Raw genomic sequence first — 19,432 nt, 5'->3', positions numbered from 1 at the left:
GCGCAAATGTCCATTCTGATTTCAACAACTGAATTACAACTAGTAAAAATGTTAATTTTTAATATCAATAATTACATTGTTAATAGCGCAAATGTCCATTCTGATATCAACAATTGAATTACAACTAGTAAAAATGTTAATTTTTTATTTCAATAATTACATTGTTAATAGAGCAAATGTCCATTCCTGATATCAACAACTGAATTACAACTAGTAAAAATGTTAATTTTTGATATCAATAATTACATTGTTACTAGCGCAAATGTCCATTCCTGATATCAACAACTGAATTACAACTAGTAAAAATGTTAATTTTTTATTTCAATAATTGCATTGTTATTAGCGCAAATGTCCATTCCTGATATCAACAACTGAATTACAACTAGTAAAAATGGTCATTTTTGATATCAATAATTACATTGTTACTAGCGCAAATGTCCATTCCTGATATCAACGACTGAAGTACAACTAGTAAAAATTTAAATTTTTAATATCAATAATTACATTGTTACTAACGCAAATGTCCATTCTGATATCAACAACTGAATTACAACTAGTAAAAATGTTAATTTTTTATTTCAATAATTACATTGTTACTAGTGCAAATGTCCATTCCTGATATCAACAACTGAATTACAACTAGTAAAAATTTTAATTTTTGATATCAATAATTACATTGTTACTAGCGCAAATGTCCATTCTGATATCAACAACTGAATTACAACTAGAAAATTTTTAATTTTTAATATCAATAATTACATTGTTACTAGCGCAAATGTCCATTCCTGATATCAACAACTGAATTACAACTAGTAAAAATGTTAATTTTTTATTTCAATAATTACATTGTTAATAGCGCAAATGTCCATTCCTGATATCAACAATTGAATTACAACTAGTAAAAATGTTAATTTTTTATTTCAATAATTACATTGTTAATAGCGCAAATGTCCATTCCTGATATCAACAACTGAATTACAGCTAGTAAAAATGTTAATTTTTTATTTCAATAATTACATTGTTACTAGTGCAAATGTCCATTCCTGATATCAACAACTGAAGTAAAACTAGTAAAAAATAGTTTTTTTTTATATCAATAATTACATTGTTACAAGCGCAAATGTCCATTCCTGATATCAACAACTGAATTACAACTAGTAAAAATTTTAATTTTTGATATCAATAATTACATTGTTACTAGCGCAAATGTCCATTCTGATTTCAACAACTGAATTACAACTAGTAAAAATGTTAATTTTTAATATCAATAATTACATTGTTAATAGCGCAAATGTCCATTCTGATATCAACAATTGAATTACAACTAGTAAAAATGTTAATTTTTTATTTCAATAATTACATTGTTAATAGAGCAAATGTCCATTCCTGATATCAACAACTGAATTACAACTAGTAAAAATGTTAATTTTTGATATCAATAATTACATTGTTACTAACGCAAATGTCCATTCTGATATCAACAACTGAATTACAACTAGTAAAAATGTTAATTTTTTATTTCAATAATTACATTGTTACTAGTGCAAATGTCAATTCCTGATATCAACAACTGAATTACAACTAGTAAAAATTTTAATTTTTGATATCAATAATTACATTGTTACTAGCGCAAATGTCCATTCTGATATCAACAACTGAATTACAACTAGAAAATTTTTAATTTTTAATATCAATAATTACATTGTTACTAGCGCAAATGTCCATTCCTGATATCAACAACTGAATTACAACTAGTAAAAATGTTAATTTTTTATTTCAATAATTACATTGTTAATAGCGCAAATGTCCATTCCTGATATCAACAATTGAATTACAACTAGTAAAAATGTTAATTTTTTATTTCAATAATTACATTGTTAATAGCGCAAATGTCCATTCCTGATATCAACAACTGAATTACAGCTAGTAAAAATGTTAATTTTTTATTTCAATAATTACATTGTTAATAGCGCAAATGTCCATTCCTAATATCAACAACTGAATTACAGCTAGAAATTTTTTAATTTTTTATCAATAATTACATTGTTACTAGTGCAAATGTCCATTCCTGATATCAACAACTGAATTACAACTAGAAATTTTTTATTTTTTATATCAATAATTACATTGTTACTAGTGCAAATGTCCATTCCTGATATCAACAACTGAAGTACAACTAGTAAAAAATAGTTTTTTTTATATCAATAATTACATTGTTACAAGCGCAAATGTCCATTCCTGATATCAACAACTGAATTACAACTAGTAAAAATTTTAATTTTTGATATCAATAATTACATTGTTACTAGCGCAAATGTCCATTCTGATTTCAACAACTGAATTACAACTAGTAAAAATGTTAATTTTTAATATCAATAATTACATTGTTAATAGCGCAAATGTCCATTCTGATATCAACAATTGAATTACAACTAGTAAAAATGTTAATTTTTTATTTCAATAATTACATTGTTAATAGAGCAAATGTCCATTCCTGATATCAACAACTGAATTACAACTAGTAAAAATGTTAATTTTTGATATCAATAATTACATTGTTACTAGCGCAAATGTCCATTCCTGATATCAACAACTGAATTACAACTAGTAAAAATGTTAATTTTTTATTTCAATAATTGCATTGTTATTAGCGCAAATGTCCATTCCTGATATCAACAACTGAATTACAACTAGTAAAAATGGTCATTTTTGATATCAATAATTACATTATTACTAGCGCAAATGTCCATTCCTGATATCAACAACTGAATTAAAAATAGTAAAAATGTTAATTTTTGATATCAATAATTACATTGTTGCTAGCGCAAATGTCCATTCCTGATATCAACAACTGAATTACAACTAGTAAAAATGTTAATTTTTTTATTTCAAAAATTGCATTGTTATTAGCGGAAATGTCCATTCCTGATAACAACAACTGAATTACAACTAATAAAAATTGTAATTTTTGATATCAATAATTACATTGTTACTAGCGCAAATGTCCATTCCTGATATCAACGACTGAAGTACAACTAGTAAAAATTTAAATTTTTAATATCAATAATTACATTGTTACTAACGCAAATGTCCATTCTGATATCAACAACTGAATTACAACTAGTAAAAATGTTAATTTTTTATTTCAATAATTACATTGTTACTAGTGCAAATGTCCATTCCTGATATCAACAACTGAATTACAACTAGTAAAAATTTTAATTTTTGATATCAATAATTACATTGTTACTAGCGCAAATGTCCATTCTGATATCAACAACTGAATTACAACTAGAAAATTTTTAATTTTTAATATCAATAATTACATTGTTACTAGCGCAAATGTCCATTCCTGATGTCAACAATTGAATTACAACTAGTAAAAAATTTTTTTTTATATCAATAATTACATTGTTACTAGCGCAAATGTCCATTCCTGATATCAACAATTGAATTACAACTAGTAAAAATGTTCATTTTTTATTTCAATAATTACATTGTTAATAGCGCAAATGTCCATTCCTGATATCACCAACTGAATTACAACTAGTAAAAATGTTCATTTTTTATTTCAATAATTACATTGTTATTAGCGCAAATGTCCATTCCTGATATCAACAACTGAAGTACAACTAGTAAAAATTTTTATTTTTAATATCAATAATTACATTGTTACTAACGCAAATGTCCATTCTGATATCAACAACTGAATTTAAAATAGTAAAAATGTTAATTTTTGATATCAATAATTACATTGTTACTAGCGCAAATGTCCATTCCTGATATCAACAACTAAATTACAACTAGCAAAAATGTTAATTTTTGATATCAATAATTACATTATTACTAGCGCAAATGTCCATTCCTGATATCAACAACTGAATTAAAAATAGTAAAAATGTTAATTTTTGATATCAATAATTACATTGTTACTAACGCAAATGTCCATTCCTGATATCAACAACTGAATTAAAAATAGTAAAAATATTAATTTTTGATATCAATAATTACATTGTTACTAGCGCAAATGTCCATTCTGATATCAACAATTGAATTACAACTAGAAATTTTTTTATTTTTTATATCAATAATTACATTGTTACTAGCGCAAATGTCCATTCTGATATCAACAATTGAATTACAACTAGAAATTTTTTTATTTTTTATATCAATAATTACATTGTTACTAGCGCAAATGCCCATTCCTGATATCAACAACTGAATTACAGCTAGTAAAAATGTTAATTTTTTATTTCAATAATTGCATTGTTAATAGCGCAAATGTCCATTCCTGATATCAACAACTGAATTACAGCTAGTAAAAATGTTAATTTTTTATTTCAATAATTACATTGTTAATAGCGCAAATGTCCATTCCTGATATCAACAATTGAATTACAACTAGTAAAAATGTTAATTTTTTATTTCAATAATTACATTGTTAATAGCGCAAATGTCCATTCCTGATATCAACAATTGAATTACAACTAGTAAAAATGTTAATTTTTTATTTCAATAATTACATTGTTAATAGCGCAAATGTCCATTCCTGATATCAACAATTGAATTACAACTAGTAAAAATGTTAATTTTTTATTTCAATAATTACATTGTTAATAGCGCAAATGTCCATTCCTGATATCAACAACTGAATTACAGCTAGTAAAAATGTTAATTTTTGATATCAATAATTACATTGTTACTAACGCAAATGTCCATTGCTGATATCAACAACTGAATTACAACTAGAAATTTTTTTTTTTTTTATATCAATAATTACATTGTTACTAGCGTAAATGTCCATTCCTGATATCAACGACTGAAGTACAACTAGTAAAAATTTTAATTTTTAATATCAATAATTACATTGTTACTAACGCAAATGTCCATTCTGATATCAACAACTGAATTACAACTAGTAAAAATGTTAATTTTTTATTTCAATAATTACATTGTTACTAGTGCAAATATCCATTCCTGATATCAACAACTGAATTACAACTAGTAAAAATTTTAATTTTTGATATCAATAATTACATTGTTACTAGCGCAAATGTCCATTCTGATATCAACAATTGAATTACAACTAGAAAATTTTTAATTTTGAATATCAATAATTACATTGTTACTAGTGCAAATGTCCATTCCTGATGTCAACAAGTGAATTACAACTAGTAAAAAAATTTTTTTTATATCAATAATTACATTGTTACTAGCGCAAATGTCCATTCCTGATATCAACAATTGAATTACAACTAGTAAAAATGTTAATTTTTTATTTCAATAATTACATTGTTAATAGCGCAAATGTCCATTCCTGATATCAACAACTGAATTACAACTAGTAAAAATGTTAATTTTTTATTTCAATAATTGCATTGTTATTAGCGCAAATGTCCATTCCTGATATCAACAACTGAATTACAACTAATAAAAATTGTCATTTTTGATATCAATAATTACATTGTTACTAGCGCAAATGTCCATTCCTGATATCAACAACTGAAGTACAACTAGTAAAAATTTTAAATTTTGAATATCAATAATTGCATTGTTACTAGCGCAAATGTCCATTCCTGATATCAACAACTGAATTACAACTAGTAAAAATGTAAATTTTTAATATCAATAATTGCATTGTTACTAATGCAAATGTCCATTCCTGATATCAACAACTGAATTATAACTAGTAAAAATGTTAACTTTTTATTTCAATAATTGCATTGTTATTAGCGCAAATGTTCATTCCTGATATCAACAACTGAATTACAACTAGTAAAAATTTTAATTTTTGATATCAATAATTACATTGTTACTAGCGCAAATGTCCATTCCTGATATCACCAACTGAATTACAACTAGTAAAAATTTTAATTTTTAATGTCAATAATTACATTGTTACTAGCGCAAATGTCCATTCCTGATATCAACAACTGAATTACAACTAGTAAAAATTTACATTTTTAATATCAATAATTACATTGTTACTAGCGCAAATGTCCATTCCTGATATCAACAACTGAATTACAACTACTAAAAATGTAAATTTTTTATTTCAATAATTGCATTGTTACTAGCGCAAATGTCCATTCTGATATCAACAACTGAATTACAACTAGTAAAAATGTACATTTTTAATATCAATAATTACATTGTTACTAGCGCAAATGTCCATTCCTGATATCAACAACTGAATTATAACTACTAAAAATGTTAATTTTTTATTTCAATAATTGCATTGTTTTTAGTGCAAATGTGCATTCTTGATATCAACAACTGAATTACAACTACTATAAATTTTAATTTTAATGTCAATAATTACATTGTTACTAACGCAAATGTCCATTCCTGATATCAAAACTGAATTACAACTAGTAAATATTTTAATTTTTTATTTCAATAATTGCATTGTTATTAGCGCAAATGTCCATTCCTGATATCAACAACTGAATTACAACTAGTAAAAATTTTAATTTTTGATATCAATAATTGCATATTTACTAGCGCAAATGTCCATTCCTGATATCAACAACTGAATTACAACTAGTAAAAATGTTAATTTTTAAAATCAATAATTACATTGTTACTAGCGCAAATGTCCATTCTGATATCAACAACTGAATTACAACTAGTAAAAATTAAAATTTTTGATATCAATAATTACATTGTTACTAGCACAAATGTCCATTCCTGATATCAACAACTGAATTACAACTAGTAAAAATTAAAATTTTTGATATCAATAATTACATTGTTACTAGCGCATATGTCCATTGCTGATATCAACAGCTGAATTACAACTATTAAAAATGTTAATTTTTATATCAATAATTACATTGTTACTAGCGTAAATGTCCATTGCTGATATCAACAACTGATTTACAACTATTAAAAATGTAAATTTTTTATTTCAATAATTACACTGTTACTAGTAAATTTCAGATATCTATTATGTTAGTGTTACTAGTTGTTGATATCAGGAGTTAACTTTTTGCCTAGTACAAACGTAATTTCTTTCAATCGTTTAAAAATTTTAAGCGAATTTATTACTTGATGTGCTGATTAATCGCATATTTCAATATTTACTGAGAAAGGCCCTCAAATAAAGATAATTTAGGATATAATAGTTAAAATAATTATACATATAATATATATTATAATTAAGATCATTAAATTGCATAACATGATATACATATATTGTGGCAGCAGACAAGTAGAGCATTTCTATAAAATAAAAAGTGGCTTTAAAGTCAATATATTGTTTGTTTTATTTCCATATCATTGAACATAACCCTATTATTGGCCTATTTCTTTCTGAGCTACTTTTAATCATTGGTCTATGTACTCGTGCATCAGACGGATGCTTTTGGAGAGTCTCACTGTGGTTGCGTTTCACTAGTTTTCAGCGTCTTTAGTCATAAGCGTTGTGTTTTTAGGAAACTGTGTCAAGTTAATATGTCAAGTCAAGTTAGTTTGTAATGTTGAAAAACACATCTCGAGAATCCTGCTTTCTGTTGTGCTCGTTCCAGCTGTTTTAGAGTGCAAAAAGTGTGTCTTTGGAAGGCTGTGATGCCTGTTGCACTCGCTGATTTCCTGAAACATGTTGCATGTACTGCTGGAGCGCTGACTGCCCCCTACTGCATAAAAAAATTGTATGCTTTATTTTTCATACAATAAATCATACTAAATTAACAAGTTAAATCGACAGCCATAGTATGTACAGAAGCTGTGATAGTGAAAAAAAAAAAATAGCTTCTCTCACCTTCCAGTTGTTTCCAAACGCTGCTTCAGAGTTGGTGATTTGTCCGTTGCGTAGTGTCATGTCGTCCTGAGGGTAGTTGTTGAAGTTCCCACACAGACCACACATGTGATTCATATAGGTACCAGGAACGCTTACCTCCAGATGAGAACGCCCATTCCATAACACCTGCAAATAAACATCATCATTTAAACAAGTGTCAATTAAAGTTGATTTGTGTAGTTTCTGCACCACTAGCGTCACCAAGTGTAATTGCAAAACTAATCATGATAATGAAATTAATGTTTTCAAACAAAAGCATGAGCAATGTTGTAACAGCGCCACAAAGCTTACAAAGTCACACGTTTAGGTGAAATCAACCTAAAAATGGCTTACTTACAGTATACAGTAATTTACTGCACATTTTTAACATAGAACGTTTTACACATATCAGCTTAAATAATTGCAAATAATGATGTCTGACTGATCACTTAAGGAACATCTGAACAGACTGTACCTTCAGCCCAACATTGGTGTTGAGAAGAATAGTGTTGGTCATACGCTCCAGGTAAACATATGGCTCTTTAAGGAATGGCAGGGAGACGGTTTGATAATCAACCTGATGGAAAGAAGAGGAAGGAAAACTATGTAAAAATGTTCAATCTTTGATACAGTAAAAAAGGAATAAAAAAATTCCAACTCTGAACAAAAGATAAAAAGGCCACTAGTGAGCTTTTGTGAATTTTAACAATAAAACGTTACAGTGCCTGCCTACTTTTTCAGCCGTCTTGGCTTTTTTCCTCCATAGTGATTTCATAAAATCCTTCATAAAACAGTTCTAAGGCATGAACAAAACCAACCAGCTCTGAAGTGAATCACAACATTACAAACTTTGATTTGAAGCAAATTATTTATCTGATTTAACATATTAGCTGAAGTCTTATTAGAATACACAAAATAGATGAGAGATCAGATTTAATTAAAAAAAATAGTAAACCGGGGCCTGGGTAGCTCAGCGAGTAAAGATGCTGACTATCACCCCTGGAGTCGCTGAGTGACTCCAGCCAGGTCTCTTAAGCAACCAAATTGTCCCGGTTGCTAGGGAGGGTAGAGTCATATGGGTTAACCTCCTCGTGGTCGCAATAATGTGTGGTTCGCTCTCTGTGGGGCGCGTGGTGAGTTGTGCGTGGATGCCGCGGAGAATAGCGTGATGCCTCTACATGCGCAAGGTCTCCGCGGTAACGCGCTCAACAAGCCATGTGATAAGAAGCGCGGATTGACGGTCTCAGACGCGGAGCAACTGAGATTCATCCTCCGCTACCCGGATTGAGGCGAGTCACTATGCCACCACGAGGACTTAGAGCGCATTGGGAATTGGACATTCCAAATTGGGGAGAAAAAGGGGAGAAAATCAGAAAAAAAAAAGTAAACCACATTGTATATAGAGGCAAGAATCACCTTGACAAGCCAGTCCTGAAACAGCTGTACCACAACATCACCGATAAACACCGTCACCTCTTTAGTCCAAGACACTCCTTTACGTCCTCTCTCCTCATTAGACACACGGACACTAGAACACACACGTTTTTTGTTCGTCACATCTAATCTCCAAATCAATAGCTCCCAATTTGCATTATTCTCAATGGTGATTTTCATTATATTTGTATTACTGTACAGTGATTGTTTTAAATTAAATTAAATTAGCATAAATTATTGTTCCTGCATTATTAATACCTAATAAGCTACAAACAAAGAGCATGTTATTTGTTTACATTCACTGTAGCAAATGATTATTGTTTAATTAGTTAATATATAAGCAGTTTGATAATGGTTTATCATTCTTATTAAGTGATAAACCATTAGTAAAAGTAATCCATTACAATTGACTAATTACTTCCCTAAAATTGAAATAAGATTACTTTGCTTCATTGAAGAAGTAATCACCGTACTAGTTACATTACTTTTAAGTTACTTTCTAAAACACTTTTCACAGAAGTTTTTGTTTTTCCGTTCAATGAATTAATTGTTGCATACAAGTCATGCACTCAACCCAACATGTTTCTCCATTACAATGACTCGTTAGGGGGTGCACGCCCTTCAGCTGTCACAGAAATGCAAACAGATGAACATATGAACATAATTCATGTTTTAAATTCAGTCTACATGCATTTTGTTATTTTAGAAATATGTGTAACCCAAGTAATGTACTTAAAAGTAATTAACGTTAGTAACGTTTGTAATCTGATTACTAGAATTTAAAATGTCCTGAATTACACTACTAAAGATGGGAAGAGTACAGTAACTAATTACTTTGTAATCAGATTACACCAAATACTGCTGATGTATTACAGTTGATGCAAACCATTGGTATAGAAGTGTTTACGAGAACATTAAGAAGGCATACACTTATAGCTTATAAATTATATACATTACACAAAGTCAATATTTTTTAAATATTACAACACTTTACCACAGGTTTGCATCAACTGAAAAAATATTATCAAACTGCTTGTATATGAAGTCAAGTCATTTTTATTTCTATAGTGCTTTTCATAACACATAGTTTCAAAGCAGCTTTACAGAAAATCATGCCATCATTGTGTAGTTTGATTAAATATGATTGTAAATTGTATATAAAAATAAATAATTAATTAATAATTGTATTTAGAACCCCAGTGAGCAAGCTGCAGGCAACTGTGGCAAGGAACACAAAACTCCATAAGATGTTGGTTAATGGAGAAAAATAACCATGAGAGAAACCAGACTCACTGTGGGTGTCAGTTCCCCTCTGGCTAACAACATGAATATAATGCCAATATTAGTTATTTATAGTGCAAGTCATTGTTTAAAATGATTAAACTAAGTAAGTGTTAAGGGTCAGTGTTTAAACAAAGATTTTGTAAGAAGATTAATGACTAATGTCTTTGAAGTCCATCCTGGATTAACTGCAGAAGTTCACATAGATGCAATTGTCCTTGTTAGTTGGCTGATGAAGGGTTTTGTTGGCAATTAATTGATAGTCTGTGTATTCCATTATAAGAGTGTAGTCCATCAAGGTGATGCAGGCAGATATCAGTGACGTGCATTGCAGTTAATAAATAATTTGCTACAATGAACATAAACAAGTAACATGCTATGTAATACACTCTATTAATGTATTCACAATGTTGGAACAACAATTTATAAATAATCAATTAACTACAGACGAATGCTTTATAAGTACTTTACTCGAAGTTATTAATGTATTAACAATGTCTGAACAACGATTTATAAATAATAAATTAACTACAAACGAATGCTTTACAAATACTTTATACCGTGAAGTTATTAATATATTAACAATGTCAGAACAATGATTTATAAATAATCAATTAACTATAAACGAATGCTTTACAAATACTTTATACCTTGAAGTTATTAATATATTAACAATGTCAGAACAATGATTTATAAATAATCAATTAACTACAAACAAATGCTTTACAAATACTTTATACCATGAAGTTATTAATGTATTAACAATGTCAGAACAATGATTTATAAATAATCAATTAACTACAAACGAATGCTTTACAAATACTTTACTCCGTGAAGTTATTAATGTATTAACAATGTCGGAACAATGATTTATAAATAATCAATTAACTACAAACGAATGCTTTACAAATACTTTATACCTTGAAGTTATTATTAAGCATTATTATAATTGTTTTTAGGGTGAAATATGACGTGTGAGATTCACCCAACTATAGATATACACAGGGAAATATGCCAAGACGTTTAAAGTTACTCCATCAAAAAGAAAGATCCTACTGGTTGTTAATGCACAATGATAGATGTGAGTGAAGCAACATGTCGAGTACCTGAAGTCTCCACCATTACAGTCCTCAGCCAGAACGTATGTACACGTCCCCTGGAAGTTCACCATCTTGCCATCGAATGTTCGGTAGTGAGGATCTCCAAACACGATACAGGTGGCAGGATGAGGAATGCAGTGAGGACAACACATTCCAGGAACCAGAGCTGGGGTTTCATCCTAAATACACACACACACTTAGAATATAACCTGTACTAATAGATACACAGATCGTTCCTGTCAAAGGGTGTGTTTGTGTGCTTGATCTCACCGAGGGACATGTAAGTGTTGGGCATCTCTCAGTTCGGCAGTGCACGTCTCCAGACATACAGGTGCAGATCGTACACTCATCCACATCCCAGTGATCATTGTGGCTGTACAGCTGTCCCTTATACACACACATTCCAGCTGTGATACCTGTGCACTCGGGACAGCATTTCCCAGGATTCTTCACTTTGACTGATCCATCTGGACAATCGAGAGGAGGACACTCCTGCAAATCACACTCGATATGTCCCAGCTGTAATACACAAACAAACAAAATGACATATATATGTGTTTACTAAAGACTCTAAGGGCACTTTGGTATGGACCCAAGTCCATCTGACATCAGAGTTCGAATCAATTGTTTTGCAGTCGCATTTCAAACCCGGAAATGTGAAAAGGGCTCATATTTGTGGGGATGAAATGTACCCTTCTGTAAGATAATTTTTGGTATTGGAACCAAGGGACTTCCTCAAGACCATCATAACAAACAAAATAAAAGTTTTACTATAATTGTGTATGAGAAATAACAATCTATAACAAATTGTCCCTTCCATTGTATTAATGGGTCAATTTGAAGAACCAGTTTAGACTTTCTGGATGTTTTACAGCTTTTAATAGTTTTTTGTACATCTGTGAATAACTCAAATATAGCACCTAGCCCCATACTGTTCTCCAACCATACATTTATATATATATATATATATATATATATATATATATATATATATATATATATATATATATATATATATATATACAGTTGTGCTCAAAAGTTTGCATACCCTTGGAGAATTGGTAATATATGTACCATTTTTAAAGAAAACATGAGTAAGCAGGCAAAACACATTTCTTTTATTTCTTATGGGATTCATATTCAACTGTAGGTTATAACAGAATGGCACAAACATGACAACAAAGAAAAAAATGAAATGACCCCTGTTCAAAAGTCTGCATACCCTTAGTTCTTAATACTGTGTATTGCCCCCTTTAGCATCAATGACAGTGTGCAGTCTTTTGTAATAGTTGTCTATGAGGCCCCAAATTCTTGCAGGTGGTATAGCTGCCCATTTGTCTTGGCAAAATGCCTCCAGGTCATGCAAAGTCTTTGGTCGTCTTGCATGAACCGCATGTTTGAGATCTCCCCAGAGTGGCTCGATGATATTAAGGTCAGGAGACTGTGATGGCCACTCCAGAACCTTCACCTTTTTCTGCTGTAACCACTGGAGGGTCAACTTGGCCTTGTGCTTAGGGTCATTGTTGTGCTGGAAAGTCCAAGAGCGTCACATGAGCAGCTTTCATGCAGAAGAATGCACATTTTCTGCCAGTATTTTCTGATAACATGCTGCATTCATCTTGCCATCAATTTTCACAAGATTCCCCGTGCCTTTAGAGCTCACACACCCCCAAAACATCAGTGAGCCACCACCATGCTTCACAGTGGGGATGGTATTCTTTTCACTATAGGCCTTGTTGACCCCTCTCCAAACATAGCGCTTATGGTTGTGATTATAAAACTCTATTTTGGCCTCATCACTCCAAATTACGGTGTGCCAGAAGCTGTGAGGCGTGTCAAGGTGTTGTCGGGCATATTGTAACCGGGCTTTTTTGTGGCATTGGTGCAGTAAAGACTTCTTTCTGGCAACTCGACCATGCAGTTCATTTTTGTTCAAGTATTGTCGTATTGTGCTCCTTGAAACAACCACACCATCTTTTTCCAGAGCAGTCTGTATTTCTCCTGAGGTTACCTGTGGGTTTTTCTTTGTATCCTGAACAATTCTTCTGGCAGCTGTGGCTGAAATCTTTCTTGGTCTATCTGACCTTGGCTTGGTATCAAGAGATCCCTGAATTTTCCACTTCTTAATAAGTGATTGAACAGTACTGACTGGCATTTTCAAGGCTTTGGATATCTTTTTATATCCTTTTCCATCTTTATAAAGTTCCATTACCTTGTTACGCAGGTCTTTTGACAGTTCTTTTCTGCTCCCCATGGCTCAGTATCTAGTCTGCTCAGTGCATCCACGTGAGAGCTAACAAACTCATTGACTATTTATACACAGACACTAATTGCAATTTAAAAAGCCACAGATGTGGGAAATTAACCTTTAATTGCCATTTAAACCTGTGTGTGTCACCTTCTGTGTCTGTAACAAGGCCAAACATTCAAGGGTATGTAAACTTTTGATCAGGGCCATTTGGGTGATTTCTGTTATCATTATGATTTAAAAATGAGCCAAACAACTATGTGATGATAAATGGCTTCATATGATCACTATCCTTAAATAAAAGAAGTTTTGCATGATCAGTCATATTTTCGAAGTCAATGCCAAAATTTCACAATTTCTGCCAGGGTATGCAAACTTTTGAGCACAACTGTATATATACACACTACCGTTCAAAAGTTTAGGGTCACTTACTCATTCTTTATTATAATTTTTTTCACATTTTAGAATAATAGTAAAGTCATTAAAACTATGGAATAACATAAATGGAAGTATGGGAATTATGTCGTGACTAAACACAATTCAAAATAAATCAAAACTGTGTTATATTTTAGCATCTTCAAAGTAGACATGTACTCTTGACATTTTCTTAACCAACTTCTTGAGGTATCACCCTGGGATGCTTTTTAAACAGTATTGAAGGTAATCTATGTTGAGCACTTATTGGCTGCTCTTCTTTATTATTTGGTCCAAGTCATACATTTTTATAATGAAATAAATTAATATGGTGGCACAATTATATTTTTGTCTACAAAACTAATTTCAAACATTTAAGCAAACGCCTTCAGATCAAAAGATTTTTAAGATCATGAGAAACATTTCAGGCAAGTGACCCCAAACTTTCAGACAGCTGTCACACACCGGAAACAGTCCACAGAACGCACCGGGTGTGTTCACTGCAGAGAACACCTCTTCCTGTGACACGAGATGACCCCGTTCTACAAAAGACAAACACTTTTTTAACATTCTATCACTTGTTGGTGTTCTTCAATATTATTTTAACAACATAAAGATGCTTTTACAGGCATCTCTAACTAAACCTGCACCATAGTGACTATAATTACTAGGGATGCATCAATGCATTGTTGACCAAATTAAAACCATCGGCATATTGGTTATAAGCATGAAAATGCCAATACGAATAACTGCTGGTTTATTTAGAATTAATTAGTAACACAATTGTTAAAAACTCTTAATTTAAACAAACAATCCAGAAATAACAATAGCCACAATATGTGGAAGGGTTGGCATTTCTAAGAATATGTTATATTTCATTTATATTCTGTCTCGTTCTCATATTAATGCGGAGAAAATGCCACAAACGGACGTAGTAGTTGTGAAAGCAGCACTTATCTATAGGCTACATGATGAGGGAATCCATCCAAAACACTTTGAAACCAGCAGACTTTGACTTTGGAGATATCGGTATGATATCCATTAATGCTGCATGATTGATCAAATTTAGATTGAAATTGCAATATGGCTTTGTGTGATTACTAAACCTTAAAAGGCTGCATTTTAAACTGCAAAAACAGAAGTGCAAAAATGTTTTAGAAGTACAAAATAGCCTTTTTTTCATATCAATCATCATGTTATCGTATTTAGTCGTTTTTTGTTACTTTTTATCTTGTATATTTTTTAACTGTGGCTCTCTTTAAAATTTTGGCCTGTCATGTGTTCAACAGATCCAATCTATGTTCAGTGGAAATTATTTATTGTTAGAACAGTGAAAAAGATTTTGTACCTCTTTGTACATTTTTAAAGCATAAGTAAAACAGTGATCTGATGACAAAATAAGGTAAGTGGCAAAATATTGGCATCGTTATCAGCCTTTAGTTTTTTGTTATAATCAATATCGGCCAAAAATTTTCATATTGGTGCATTCCTAATAATTACGCTTTGAAAAAGTACTGTGGTGGTATCAGATGGTAACACCATGGTACTTTATTGTAATGAATGATTACCAAATGTATATACCATAGTATTTACATGATACATAATACTTTATTACTAATACTGTAGAACTGTAATTTTTTCTTCAACTTCGGGCACTTTTAGCCCTGTGAATTTCAAGAATCTAAAATCCCATGAAAACATTTGGTTTGACTTTGTATCAAATACTTTAGTACATAGTAGTTAAAGACACCATATACAGGTGCATCTCAATAAATTAGAATGTCGTGGAAAAGTTCATTTATTTCAGTAATTCAACTCAAATTGTGAAACTCGTGTATTAAATAAATTCAATGCACACAGACTGAAGTAGTTTAAGTCTTTGGTTCTTTTAATTGTGATGATTTTGGCTCACATTTAACAAAAACCCACCAATTCACTATCTCAAAAAATTAGAATATGGTGACATGCCAATCAGCTAATCAACTCAAAACACCTGCAAAGGTTTCCTGAGCCTTCAAAATGGTCTCTCAGTTTGGTTCACTAGGCTACACAATCATGGGGAAGACTGCTGATCTGACAGTTGTCCAGAAGACAATCATTGACACCCTTCACAAGGAGGGTAAGCCACAAACATTCATTGCCAAAGAAGCTGGCTGTTCACAGAGTGCTGTATCCAAGCATGTTAACAGAAAGTTGAGTGGAAGGAAAAAGTGTGGAAGCAAAAGATGCACAACCAACCGAGAGAACCGCAGCCTTATGAGGATTGTCAAGCAAAATCGATTCAAGAATTTGGGTGAACTTCACAAGGAATGGACTGAGGCTGGGGTCAAGGCATCAAGAGCCACCACACACAGACGTGTCAAGGAATTTGGCTACAGTTGTTGTATTCCTCTTGTTAAGCCACTCCTGAACCACAGTCAACGTCAGAGGCGTCTTACCTGGGCTAAGGAGAAGAAGAACTGGACTGTTGCCCAGTTGTCCAAAGTCCTCTTTTCAGATGAGAGCAAGTTTTGTATTTCATTTGGAAACCAAGGTCCTAGAGTCTGGAGGAAGGGTGGAGAAGCTCATAGCCCAAGTTGCTTGAAGTCCAGTGTTAAGTTTCCACAGTCTGTGATGATTTGGGGTGCAATGTCATCTGCTGGTGTTGGTCCATTGTGTTTTTTGAAAACCAAAGTCACTGCACCCGTTTACCAAGAAATTTTGGAGCACTTCATGCTTCCTTCTGCTGACCAGCTTTTTAAAGATGCTGATTTCATTTTCCAGCAGGATTTGGCACCTGCCCACACTGCCAAAAGCACCAAAAGTTGGTTAAATGACCATGGTGTTGGTGTGCTTGACTGGCCAGCAAACTCACCAGACCTGAACCCCATAGAGAATCTATGGGGTATTGTCAAGAGGAAAATGAGAAACAAGAGACCAAAAAATGCAGATGAGCTGAAGGCCACTGTCAAAGAAACCTGGGCTTCCATACCACCTCAGCAGTGCCACAAACTGATCACCTCCATGCCACGCCAAATTGAGGCAGTAATTAAAGCAAAAGGAGCCCCTACCAAGTATTGAGTACATATACAGTAAATGAACATACTTTCCAGAAAGCCAACAATTCACTAAAAATGTTTTTTTTATTGGTCTTATGATGTATTCTAATTTTTTGAGATAGTGAATTGGTGGGTTTTTGTTAAATGTGAGCCAAAATCATCACAATTAAAAGAACCAAAGACTTAAACTACTTCAGTCTGTGTGCATTGAATTTATTTAATACACGAGTTTCACAATTTGAGTTGAATTACTGAAATAAATGAACTTTTCCACGACATTCTAATTTATTGAGATGCACCTGTATAATGTACTTATTATGTACATGCATGTTGTTGCATTATACTTACATTTAAAGTACCTGCATTTAATTACATGTGTAGTTACACTGTTAATCTTACACCTAATCTTAAACCTAACCCTAGTAGCAGCAAATGTGAATCTTGCGAGAATTTAGCAGAATAACATGTAGTTACACAATAAATACATTGTATTGTATGTATTTTAATGTGAGTACATAGTAGTTAAAGAGACTTTTTTTAAAGAGATTTTATAAAATCTCACTAGTTTTTTGTCCAAAATATTTGGTCCAAACATCACTGACACTTTTGTTTACTTGGTTAACAAGTACACTAACTTTGGAAAAAATATTTAGGCAAAATTGTTTGGTGTGGTGGAAATGATTTTATGAAAAAAATCGCTAGAAATTATTTTCACACATTAAAAATTGAAGTGGTGAGAGTGAATGTTTATGTCACTCTTTGTTTAGATTATTTTAAACATGTTATAATTAGAATTTTTATAATGGATACATAGTTTAATATCGAACATCTGGGTCTGGGACAAGACTAAAACAGTAAAATCTATACATAAAAGGCTTTTGAAAAGTACCAAAAATTAACCCCTTGGACATGAAATTGCATGAAATCCGAAGCTGAAGAAACGCCATGTAGTAACAATAACTGTAGTGAGTATATTGGAGCAAACCATGATCAATTTCTGTAAGGGACACCATCATGCCAATACACACACACACACACACACACACACACACACACACACACATACAAATACACAAATACACAAACACACACACACACACACACACACACACACACACACACACACACACACACACATGTTGGTGTGGCTATCATTATGAGGACTCTCCACAGTCATAATGATTTTTATACTGTATGAACTATAGATTCTATCCTCTAACCCTAAACCTAACCCTCACAAAAAACTTTCTGCATTTTTACATTTTCAATAAAACATCATTTAGTATGTTTTATAAGTGATATGAATTATGGGGACACTAGAAATGTCCTCATAAACCACATTTATAGCATAATACCCTTGTAATTACCAGTTTATAACCTAAAATAATTTCCTCGTAAACCACTTAAACCTGCCCACACACACACACACACACACACACACACACACACACACACACACACACACAAACACACACACAAACACATACACCCACACACACAAACACACACACACACACACACACACACACACACACACACACACACACACATACACACACAAACACACACACACACACACACACACACACACACACACACACACACACACACACATACACACACAAACACACACACACACACACACACACACACACACACACACACACACACACACACACACACACACACACACACACACACACACACACACACACACAAACACACACACACACACACACACACACACACACTACACACACACACACACACACACACACACACACACACACACACACACACACACACACACACACACACACACACACACACACACACACACACACACACACACACAAACACACACACAAACACACACACATCCAGTGGTCTCACCAGGCATGTGCAGGTAGAACACTGGTCGTTGGCTGGAGTGAATGTGGAGCCGGACTCATGCACCTGTCCCTGGTGTTCACACATCCCAGTGCACACGGGACAACACTCTCCTGGAGGATGCACAGGCCGCCTGCAGGGCGCCTCTGGACAGGACACAGGTGTGCATGACACGCTGCCATTCTACACAAACATATAGCACAGTGTTTGTCAAGTATCACTTAGTGCAGGGATGTTATTCATTATT

The 19,432-nt window shown here is 32.3% G+C and overlaps 1 protein-coding gene across 1 annotated transcript in view; it reads right to left on the bottom strand.

Annotated features, from left to right (window-relative positions):
- LOC127455822 (kielin/chordin-like protein) overlaps nucleotides 1-19,432 on the bottom strand; it is a 90,547-nt gene that overhangs the window by 8,005 nt on the left and 63,110 nt on the right. The window contains exons 42-47 of the mRNA XM_051723976.1: nucleotides 19,189-19,368; nucleotides 11,866-12,114; nucleotides 11,602-11,774; nucleotides 9,197-9,308; nucleotides 8,256-8,357; nucleotides 7,763-7,927 (exon numbers count right to left, since the gene is read on the bottom strand). Coding sequence (XP_051579936.1) covers nucleotides 7,763-7,927; nucleotides 8,256-8,357; nucleotides 9,197-9,308; nucleotides 11,602-11,774; nucleotides 11,866-12,114; nucleotides 19,189-19,368 — 981 coding nt within the window. The remainder of the gene's footprint in view (nucleotides 1-7,762; nucleotides 7,928-8,255; nucleotides 8,358-9,196; nucleotides 9,309-11,601; nucleotides 11,775-11,865; nucleotides 12,115-19,188; nucleotides 19,369-19,432) is intronic.

This window comes from Myxocyprinus asiaticus, chromosome 18 (genome assembly GCF_019703515.2).
Source record: "Myxocyprinus asiaticus isolate MX2 ecotype Aquarium Trade chromosome 18, UBuf_Myxa_2, whole genome shotgun sequence".
Classification (NCBI taxonomy): domain Eukaryota; kingdom Metazoa; phylum Chordata; class Actinopteri; order Cypriniformes; family Catostomidae; genus Myxocyprinus; species Myxocyprinus asiaticus.
The sequence above is the reverse complement of the archived record's forward strand: the minus strand, read 5'-3'. Positions and strand labels throughout refer to the sequence as shown.